The sequence below is a fragment of the Lolium rigidum genome, chromosome 5, assembly GCF_022539505.1.
Source record: "Lolium rigidum isolate FL_2022 chromosome 5, APGP_CSIRO_Lrig_0.1, whole genome shotgun sequence".
NCBI lineage: Eukaryota > Viridiplantae > Streptophyta > Magnoliopsida > Poales > Poaceae > Lolium > Lolium rigidum.
The window spans coordinates 17270163-17280189 of NC_061512.1; the positions used below are offsets into that span (position 1 = coordinate 17270163).

Sequence of the window (10027 nt, forward strand, 5' to 3'; positions counted from 1 at the left end):
TTTAAGTGCTCAACCACCCAACCAAGAAGAGAAAGCCCAAAACCGGATGCACCTCCTGGCAGCACAACCTGTGTTGCCCATCCAAGACATGCACCAGGAAGCACCCTCCGCTACTCGATGTTGGTCGTCCGTGCCCGAGACCCATGCATGCATCCGTCCGACCCTCACTCTTCTCCCTAAATATCGTGGGACCAATATTCACTTGCCATAAGCTAAAGACGAGTTTGAAAGCAAACAAGAAAAGTGGAGAAGAGATAGGGCTCTACTCATTGAATTCATAACTTCCTTGTGTACCAAAAGGTCATGTGTGCTCCATTTCGTGACCTTAACAACTTCTTCACCTACATCTTCCTCGCCGATACTAGAAAACAAATTCAAAACTTTTGCGACACTAATCTTTGTACGTCTCACCTTCCATTGCCACCACAAAAAACTCTCTCTCACACCCCTCCATCTCTCACTCTATCCCACATATGCCTTCCACGAGTCTCTAGTGATTGAAACCAGGCGAAGCCAAACACTTCCCTCTCTTGGCATGTTGCTGAGAAAGCGTGACACCATGTCAATGAGATGATAACATTTGCGAATAGCTTCTAGAACATGATTTAGCACACATCTACTCGAGATTCTCGCTGCAATCTTTAGGCAACTATTGTTTTTGACTAAAAATATCCACCTACTCAAGTTCTCACTAGAGATACCCATTTCCATCCAGAGACCTCCGCAGAAGCAACAGTCTTATCACACAACCTTACGGCTATACATGAATGTTTGATGAAAACCGTGAGAACTAAGTCATCGGCACATAAAATGTAGACACAAAATAAACGAGACAAAACTTCCACGCAATGTTGCTCCGTTCAATGGATATTTTTAGCGTACCAGCGAAAGGCTTGACAAAGATTGTGCACATGATGATTTAGCTAACTATTTCAACCAAAAAAACCCTATTAAATGTACACCGGTTTACTTTTTGTTGAATCAAATTGATAATTAGTCAGAAATTTTGATTTTAAAGATCAGCAAGATCCATGCGACCTCTGCACGGTTAACCATAACGGTTGACTACGAATACAACATGCACCACAAACATAGGCAAAGGACCTTCACAAACTAGAATGCTAGATGTAAACGTAAACAATGCTTCCACTTAGAACTTCAAACTTGAGAAAAAAAAATCAAAAGAAAAAACCGCAGCACTATTTTTTGCAGCTTTGCTTGCAATTGCCCAACCACCCAAGAGACCCACCCGAGGGAGAAAGCACAAAACCGGATGCGTCTCCCGGTGGCACAACCCGTGCTGTCCGTCCAAGACACGCAACCCCTCCGGCTCCATCCCAGCCGTCCGTGCCCCAAACCGCCAGAATCCCAGCCGTCCGCCCGTGACCCTGCTGCCTTTAAATACTCCCGGACCCCCTCCGCCCCAGGCCACGCCGTCTCTTCTCTCTCTCTCCTCGATCTGTCATCTCCAACCTCCTTCCCCCAAATTTGGATCAAACGAAATCGCTAATTATAATCTCGTAAAACACGTCGCGAACGATCGATTGGAACGAGACGTTTGGTTTGGATCCCATTTTTTGGGGGGAATTTTTTTTTGTGATTTGTAGCGGCGGTTAGGGTTTCGGATCTGGTAATCCGGCGATGAACAACGGCGAGCAGCAGATGATGGCGATGATGCCGCCAGTGCCGTACCAGGTGTGGGCGGCGGCGCTGGCGCAGCAGCGTCAACAGCAGCAGGTTCCGCCGGCGGCGATGGCGCCGCCGCCGGGGTTCATGCCGCCGGCGCGGCCGGCGTGGAAGCGGGCGGGGCGGAAGCAGCGTCAGCGGAGGGCGGCGGGCGGGAGGTGGGGCGGGTCGGAGGCGCCGCGCAACACGACGTCGTACCTGATGCAGGCGAAGCGCGCCGGCGGGGCGGCGGTGCCGTCGCCGTGCGCCGTGACGCCGGCGGTGCTGCCGACGCCGGTGCTGTCGCCGGCGCGCGAGGTGCTGGTGGAGATGGCCAAGGAGGCGTGGGGCGTGGACGGGTACGGGTCCATGAAGGGCCTCATCCGCCTCCGCCCCCAGGCCCCCGGCGCGTGGGCGGAGGACGGCGACGGCGGGTCCGGCTCCGGCGAGAGCGACGTGGAGGAGCACGTCGAGGTGGAGCGCCGCCTCGACCACGACCTCAGCCGCTTCGAGATGGTGCAGCTCCCCGCCGCCCCTCCGGCGGCCGACGACGACGACGAGGTGGAGGCGCGCGCGGCGAGGCTGGAGGAGGAGAACCTGACCCTCCGCGCCAGGCTGTTCCTCATGGAGCGCGACATGGCCGACATCCGCCGCCGCCTGCAGGCCGTGGAGGCCCTCTGCCGCGACCGCCACCGCGACGGCTGCGTCGTGGACGGCCCCTCCGAGACCGCGGCCGGCGCCGGCGACGAGCCCGGCTCGGCCGACGCCATGGCTCTGTGATTGGAGCTCGCCGGCGCACAGGAATGTGTACATACGTCACCGTTGTTTCTTCGTGTTGTCCTCTGCAGGCAGTGCGTGCAGGTGTCCATGTGAAGGCTGGAGAGTAGGCAGGCAGGAGCAGTTTAATTAGCCTAGAACCCATTACTCTTCTGTTAAACTTCCAAACTAGTTCAATTCGTTGCATAATTAGATAGATTCCCCTTTCATGTTCATGTAGCAGTAGAAATCAAACCAAGCAAAGCAATGTGCGATGCTGATGAGATGGTCGCGGCGGCGACGAGCACGAAGACGCCGCCAGATGTTCCGCCGCCCGCCCTTGCAGATCTAGAGCACTATACCAAACTCAACTCCAGTTGGTTCACAGTTACATTTTCCAGAAATGTTCTTCCGTTCGTGCTCTACTTTTTTCTTTTGCAACATCCCTGTTCTACATTTTACTGGTAGGAGATGACGACGGCGGCGCGTCGTCCGCCCATGGATGAAGATGATGAACGGATCGAATTGAACCCTGCGATTTTTTCTGAGTTTTGCTGTGTGCGTGCGTGCGTGCTCCTGGTACTGTGCCGCTTGTCGAGTCGTGGCATGACAGGACAGATGTAGGAGTGGTGGTGGTGACGTTGTGTTCAATGTGCGGATGGGTTTGTTGGTTGGGGTCGCGCAGACCTGCCCGATTGCCTGCTCTGTTGTGCCGCGCCGAATCGGGTGGTGCTCCGTCGTCGACTCCGAGGAAATCGGCCCCGGCGCTTTGGCAATACCAAATCGCCAATGCTGCACGATGTGACGACTGGCGAGAGAATATAGCATGCGGACAGTAGAGTGGTTCAGCGAAGATGCCCGGGAGCTCTGCACAAGCCTTCTCCCTCCTCCCGTATGGAATTTTTTCAGTTAAAGGAAACAACAGATGGAATATTCTCCCTCTCTTTTTGCAGCCATAAATAAAACCTTTTCTTGTCTTCCAATTTCCTGCGTAAAATTCAGTGCGCGGAAACGATGGATGGCTCCCGCCGTGACCGAGCACGGCGACAACCTGTCTGTCCAACATTACTCCCACATCCACGATAGAGCGCGCTTCTAAAACTTTCTTAAAAAGTGAAACCTTCTAAGCTTCACCGTGTTTTTGCAGCCATAAACCTTTTCTTGTCTTCCATTTTATTTAAAATAATGTGTACGTCTCCCACGTAAAATTTGTTGTGTGGAAACCATGGATGCGCGGCAATCCGTCTGTCCAGCACCACTCCTCCATCCACAATAGAGCGTACTTCCGACTTTCTTGAAAGTAGTAAAACCTTTCAAGCTTCGCTGCGTTTACACAAAAGTACCGATATCTATTCCAGCAAATTAATAGCATTAATTGGAGTATATCTTTTGTCATATATCTAGCTGGTTTATAAATGTTGTTATACATGTATATAAAGTTATAAACACAGTAAAAAAATGATAGTCTTTTTTCTAGAAAAAAGTCGAATTTACTTCACGGAAGGAATATTCTGCCTCTCTTTTTGCAGCCATAAAGCCTTTTCTTGCCTTCCATTTTATTAAAAAAAATGTGTACCTCTCCCGCGTAAAATTCGTTGTGTGGAAAACGATGGATGCGTGATGGTGCCTATCTAACACCACTCCCCCGTCTACAATAGAGCGTACTTCTGACTTTCCTGAAAGTAAAACCTTTTAAGCTTCGCTGCCTTTACACAACAAAGGTACAAATATATATTCCAGCAAATTAATAGCATTGATTGGAGTATATCTTTTACCATATATCTAGCTGGTTTCATAAATGTCGTTATATTTGTATATAAAGTTATAAGCACAGTAAAAAAATGATATAGTTTTGTTTCTAGAAAAAAGTCGAAATTACTTCACGGAAGGAATATTCTCCCTCTCTTTTTGCAGCCATAAAACCTTTTCTTGCCTTCCATTTTATTTAAAAAAAATGTGTACGTCTCCCGCGTAAAATTCGTTGTGTGGAAACGATGGATGCGCGACAATCCGTCTGTCCAACACCACTCCCCCGTCCAGAATAGAGCGTACTTCCGACTTTCTTGAATGTAAAACCTTTCAAGCTTCGCTGCGTTTACACAAAAGTAACCAATACCTATTCCAGAGTATTAATAGCATTAATTGGAGTATATCTTTTAGTACTATCATATATATCTAGCTGGTTTCATAAATGTTGTTATACGTGTATATAAAGTTATAAACACAGTAAAAAAATTGGTACAGTATTTTTTTTTTCTAAAAAGAAGTCGAAATTAGTTCACCGACGGACGGAAGGAATATTTCGAAGCGCGCGCGGGTGCCGTGACTGACAACCTCGTAGGAGTAGGAGCTTTTGGACAGATGAGTTGACCTGATCCACAGATTTTGGGAGAGACGACGCCACGACGGCGCACCTGGCATGCGAGTCCAGGCGACCATGACGACCGGCGCGCACGGCGGACGGACGACGCGAACACGACCGACGCTCTCGTCTCACCAGTGGTGGTTCATGCTACTTCTATTGATCAGCTCGACGGGAGTGACGTAGCCAACGGACAAAACAGGGGGCTGCATCCCATCAACTCGTCCTTCTCCTCTCGAGGTAGAGTAGAATAACACCGCCACGTCATGCGGATACGGCTTCTAGCCCGAACACTGATAGGTTTCACTTTCTTTTTGCGGGAAGGGAAGGATAGCTTCCATGCACATACCAAACGAGAAAACTTATTCAAGATCATGCGGCTGCAAGCTCGTCGCTGCCGTCAACTCTGAGAAAAAAATAAACCGATGTAGACTTCCGTAGACGGCGCGCGGCTTCTCGTCCTACTCTGACCAGCAGAAGTTCCATGGATCTTCCATTTTCAAAGCTAAACAGACAGCAGAAGATCACTACTCAGAAAACCATCCACCACGTTAGCAAACGAGAAAGTACACAGTTGACGGTATACATTTTTGTCAAGAGGGCAATTTAGTAAGGCAAACCAAACCCGTTTCGCTGTTCCCTGTCTCTGCCAAGCAAGTGCGTTGCGGTGTCACATACAACGAACGCCGCATTTGCATTTACAGTTCCCATCTGCCAGGGCATATCACTTGCCTTGAATACCTGGCAACGACTGCAAGCTGCAACGTTGTGTTGCTAGTTTTGGGTCATCCAGCTTCCAGGCACGGCGCTGGAAGTCACGGGAGCTGCACGCTGGGTGTCCAGGGATTTGTTCTGTTGTGTATGTATAGTATCCTGGTATTGGTACAAATTGGATATTTGTGCGGAGAACAAGGTTTTGCCATCCTTTTTTATTGTAGCGGTTAGTAACATCCTGGTGACAACAAAGGGTTGGGTTAGACGAGAATAGGGAGACAGAGTTCAAGTAACGCAAAGGGGAACTCAACTTTACTTCTCGAGTCAGGCGCGATTCGTGCGCCTTCCGACCTCAAGAGCGAGTTCGGTGTCTATCTTGAGAGAGATGTCGAGCGCCTTCACAGAATGTGTTAATGCTCCGCTGCAACAAATCAAGTAGTAGGTGAAATGGTTGGGAAACGAATGACTGGTGCGTGGGGTTGGGAATCAAGGCCCAATCATGGGAATCTTTATCAATACTACTAAATGACAGGCCGAAACGGCACAAAACACAAAGCAGCTGTCCATTAAGAGACGATAATGAATTCACACCTTGAAATATATGTAACTCCTGTTTCTCCGATTTTCTTCACAGTGTCCATCGTCACATTTCCAGATGCCTGCAGTTGAAAAGACAAAACCAATGCTCTCACATCAAGCTCAATTCATATGGGAATCAACTACTGTCAACAGAACAGCTATGCAACAGAGCAGACATCATTATACAGCCTATGCGCAACTCATCTGCTAGGATGTTAACCAGGAGACAAGCTTCGCTAGGATGTTAACCAGGAAAAGACCTTTGCTGACCACTTATACATCATCATGTCTGTCCCAATTTGCAAAACAATAGTACACTAGGCGAGAATAAAGCAGTAGCAAGATATAGTCATGTTGGAAAGAGAAACCGAAATATGTAAAGGGTCTAAGAAGGGGAAGTTGGAACACAATGGGAATGTATGCTTTGGAGAGTTGAAATTCATACCTCAGTTTCAAATCTGCCATTTATCAATTTAACTGCATCTTTGAGCATTGATACATCTATATCCCCATTCGGAAGAGGGACGACCATATTATCTAACATTATACGAGTTAATGACGTCTTGTTCTCGTCAGAGTACTTCAATAAATCTCTAACTTCCTCAAGTGTCCTCGTCTCAACCTGATTCATAGAATATAGAACTGTCAAGATATACTCTCCTTATTTTATTTAACAAAACATATGGCTCTTTTTACAAACAAATGCTAATAGGTAACTTGGCATAGCATACAAATCACACCGAAAGATAGACAAAAGTGAACTATTGGAATAGGAATACATGCACAGAATGTTAACAGGCAAATTTATTTTAGATGGCATATGCAACCATAGCCACTGAACAATACCTCAACAGGAACTGCAAGCTTTTCCTTCTCCAAGAACTGATCAACAGATGTCATTGCGTTTGTAATGCCCCCAGCAACAGAAATATGATTATCCTTTATCATAACCATATCAAATAAACCAAGCCTGTGATTCTTTCCGCCACCAATTAGCACCTAGATGTATATCAAGAGTGAGAAAAAATGTAACTGAAGGACAGTCAATGAAGCTAGAAGTGATGAAATTGCCAAACACTAAAAAGGTACGCTTACTGCCCACTTGTCAACCAGACGTAAACCTGGAGCAGTTTTCCTTGTTTCCAATATGCATGCTGGACGAGCAGCATCAGCCATGGCCTGAATGAAGGCAGGAGCAAAACAATTTTGATATAAGCAACATATAGGCAAATTATGACATCATCTAGGAGAAAGAGGAATACCATAAGCTACGAAAAAAATAACAGTTATCACCTTTGTCATTGTGGCGATTCCGCTCATTCTTTGCATGAAATTGAGCACAACCCTCTCAGCAACAATAATACTCTGAGCACACCCTTAATAGAAGGAATGCAAATCGGGGAGAGAATATTAAGAAATAGAAAAAGAGCCAACACTGACTACAAAATGTTAAAACCTGCCAAATATGGCATTTTCAAGGCATCTTACCATAAACTTTGCCAAACTGCAACCCCTTGTGCACAAGATTTCCATCATCTTCAAACCATTCAACCTGGAAAAAATTGTCCAAGAAGGAACAACAGGCATGGTCAATATGACATATGATACTTACTGAGCCATATGGGATAACCTATGCAGTAGAAATACCTTCAATGACGGATCAACTTGTTTAAATACCATGTCAGCTAGGCTTATGCCTGCGATGACACCATCCTCCTTAGCAATAAAGGTGGCTTCGGCTTTCACATCAGTTGGTATGGTAGCCAAACACGACACATCCCCTAAAGGCGTTGACAGACAGTTAGAACATTATCACACTGAGAGATGACACATGTATGGCCATTCAAAAGCAGGAAAAAGTTCCAATATCAAAAGAGAACAAAACCCAACTTGCATATCAACTTTGGAAAAAAAGGACCCAACTGGAGCTTATCTTCAGTGAGTACTAAATGGACCCAAGTGATATATAACTTCAGCATAGTCCCACCTCGCCTAGGGGAAGAGTCTACGACCAGCTTATAAGAGAGGGTTTTCCTCATCCCTTCAGTCCGGGCTTTTGGGATGGAGTGGGCTTTCCTCTTGTACCTAGGCCGAGTGCTGGGCTAAGCCTGAGTCAATAGGTTACTAATATGGCCACTTGAAAATACTGGCTAGCAATCAAGATGAAAACAAATAAATTCGGTTCCTGGAGAATGAAGATGACATATAAGTGGATATAAATTGGCCTCGATCCATTCTATTTCTCCAATAAACTACTATTTCCCATGGAGAGCAGCAATAACAACTCAACAAGACAGCCAATCTTAGGGTGTGAGAGTGAATTTTAATCTCCGACTAAGTCCTATTAAAACGGCAAGAGCTGAGTCTAGCGTTGTCACTGCACTATTTGAAGTGCGGTTCAATTATAGTCAGCGGCTGGAGCTGCAAGACTAGCTTAACATAAGCATTGAGCAGGAGTGATGTCCGAAAGCCCAACTGTGACCGTGCAACACTGATGGACAATTTCAAAGCTAAAGGGTGCACATATGTCGCAGTTCAGGCGGCGCGCCCGTTACAAGCTAAGAAAGAACACTCTTCAGTAACAAAATCCAGTTCCTGTTATTGCTTGCTGGAGAGTGTGGATGGCATATAAGTGGATATAAATTGATCCGATCCATTGTACTGGAGAGTATTTCTCCATTTCTCCAATAAACGACTCTTTCCAGTGGAGAGCAGCAATAACTCAACAAGACAACCTGACCTTTGGACCCTGGTTAGTGGTTACTACACATGATTGGGTAATAAAATGTGGTCTCCTGTCGCAGTCAAACAATCTTAGGGTGTGAGAGTGAATTGTAACCTCCAACTAAGTCCTATTAAAAGGGCAAGGGCCGATCCTAGCGCTGTCACTGTACTATTTCAAGCGCCAGTCAGTCAATAATAGTCAGCAGCTGGAATGGAACTGCAAGACTAGCTTAACATAAGCATGGCTGAAATCCGAAAGCCCAACTGTGACCACGCAATACTGACGGACAATTTCAGAGCTAAAGGGTGTAGTACAGATGTCGCCGTTCAGGCGGCGCGCCCGTTAGAACGGGGAGGCTAAGACTAGGATGTAGAAGAAGTGACGGGGGTGAAGCTGTAGCAGGTAGGGGAGCATGCGCGTACCTCGGTCGCCGGCGTCCTCGGAGAGGGCGAGGGCGATAACCGCGCTGAGGTCGTAGGTGGGGTGCGCCGGCGGCGGCACGGCCACGGGCGACGGCGCCGGCCGTGCCTCGGCGGACATGGAGCGGGGCGCGGCGCGGGGGCGAGCCGGCAGGCGCAGACGGCAGCACGGCGAGGAGGGGGAGGTGGATGGGGAGATGAACAGGAGGCGTTGGCGGATTTGCGCGGCGGCGGCGGCGGGCGTCATACCATTAGGAGCCGGCCGGCCGGCGGCTGAGTGCGCGAGTTGGGTGTGTGTCTGCGCGGCGCGTCGCTTTTTCTCGAGACGCTCGTGACCCGTACGTCACCGCTGGCCTCACGATGCACCGAGAAGATCTGAATTGCAACTTATATTTTCCTCGAGAAAAAAAGTCTAAAACAAACCTTGAAATCTATAGGATTAGAGCATGTTCGAATCAAAGGTTTTTTTCTGGTCTGAGATGGAATTGAAAGTTTTTGAGGTTAAGTTAGAAGTTCTGCCGTCCGATTAGATAGAATAGATTACTATGTTTATAGAAGTGGTGCACAACTCGAGAGGGGTTTTACCCCACTGCCATTTTTTAGATTCTTAAAATTTCAAATGAAAATATAAAAGCACGAAGATTTTAGTTTTTTGATAGAAATTTAAGATTTTATATTTTTTAAAAAATAAAATTAATAATTTAATTTTGCATAAAGATAATTATTATTTAATCATTGATGTTAATTTAAATAATTATCCAAAATTCAAAATTATAAAGAGTTATGATATCAAGGTGTAAGGGTTCA

The 10027-nt window shown here is 47.0% G+C and overlaps 2 protein-coding genes across 2 annotated transcripts; one reads left to right on the forward strand and one right to left on the reverse strand.

The window, feature by feature from the left end:
- Positions 1-1449: 1449 nt before the first annotated feature.
- Positions 1450-2445, forward strand: LOC124655674. The gene has a single exon (XM_047194532.1). It carries the CDS (start codon positions 1642-1644, stop codon positions 2443-2445), a length of 804 nt encoding a protein of 267 aa, XP_047050488.1. The 5' UTR covers positions 1450-1641.
- Positions 2446-5314: 2869 nt separating this feature from the next.
- On the reverse strand, positions 5315-9467 carry LOC124655675 (nicotinate-nucleotide pyrophosphorylase [carboxylating], chloroplastic-like). Its single transcript, XM_047194533.1, has 10 exons — positions 9224-9467; positions 7724-7857; positions 7565-7628; positions 7370-7452; positions 7172-7255; positions 6923-7075; positions 6522-6698; positions 6089-6156; positions 5814-5918; positions 5315-5735 (listed from the first exon to the last, which is right to left on the reverse strand). The coding sequence occupies exons 1-9, from the start codon at positions 9465-9467 to the stop codon at positions 5822-5824; spliced, it is 1104 nt and encodes a 367-aa protein (XP_047050489.1). The 3' UTR covers positions 5315-5735; positions 5814-5821.
- Between the last annotated feature and the right edge of the window lie 560 nt (positions 9468-10027).

Bases quoted from the DNA above. Each gene is read 5' to 3' on its own strand.
- LOC124655674 (XM_047194532.1), top strand. From the start codon at position 1,642: ATGAACAACGGCGAGCAGCAGATGATGGCGATGATGCCGCCAGTGCCG.
- LOC124655675 (XM_047194533.1), bottom strand. From the start codon at position 9,467: ATGACGCCCGCCGCCGCCGCCGCGCAAATCCGCCAACGCCTCCTGTTC. The intron at 7,256-7,369 runs GTGATAACTGTT...GCCTTCATTCAG, and splicing joins GAATCGCCACAATGACAAAG to GCCATGGCTGATGCTGCTCG. The intron at 6,157-6,521 runs GTATGAATTTCA...TTTCAACTGCAG, and splicing joins ATGGCAGATTTGAAACTGAG to GCATCTGGAAATGTGACGAT.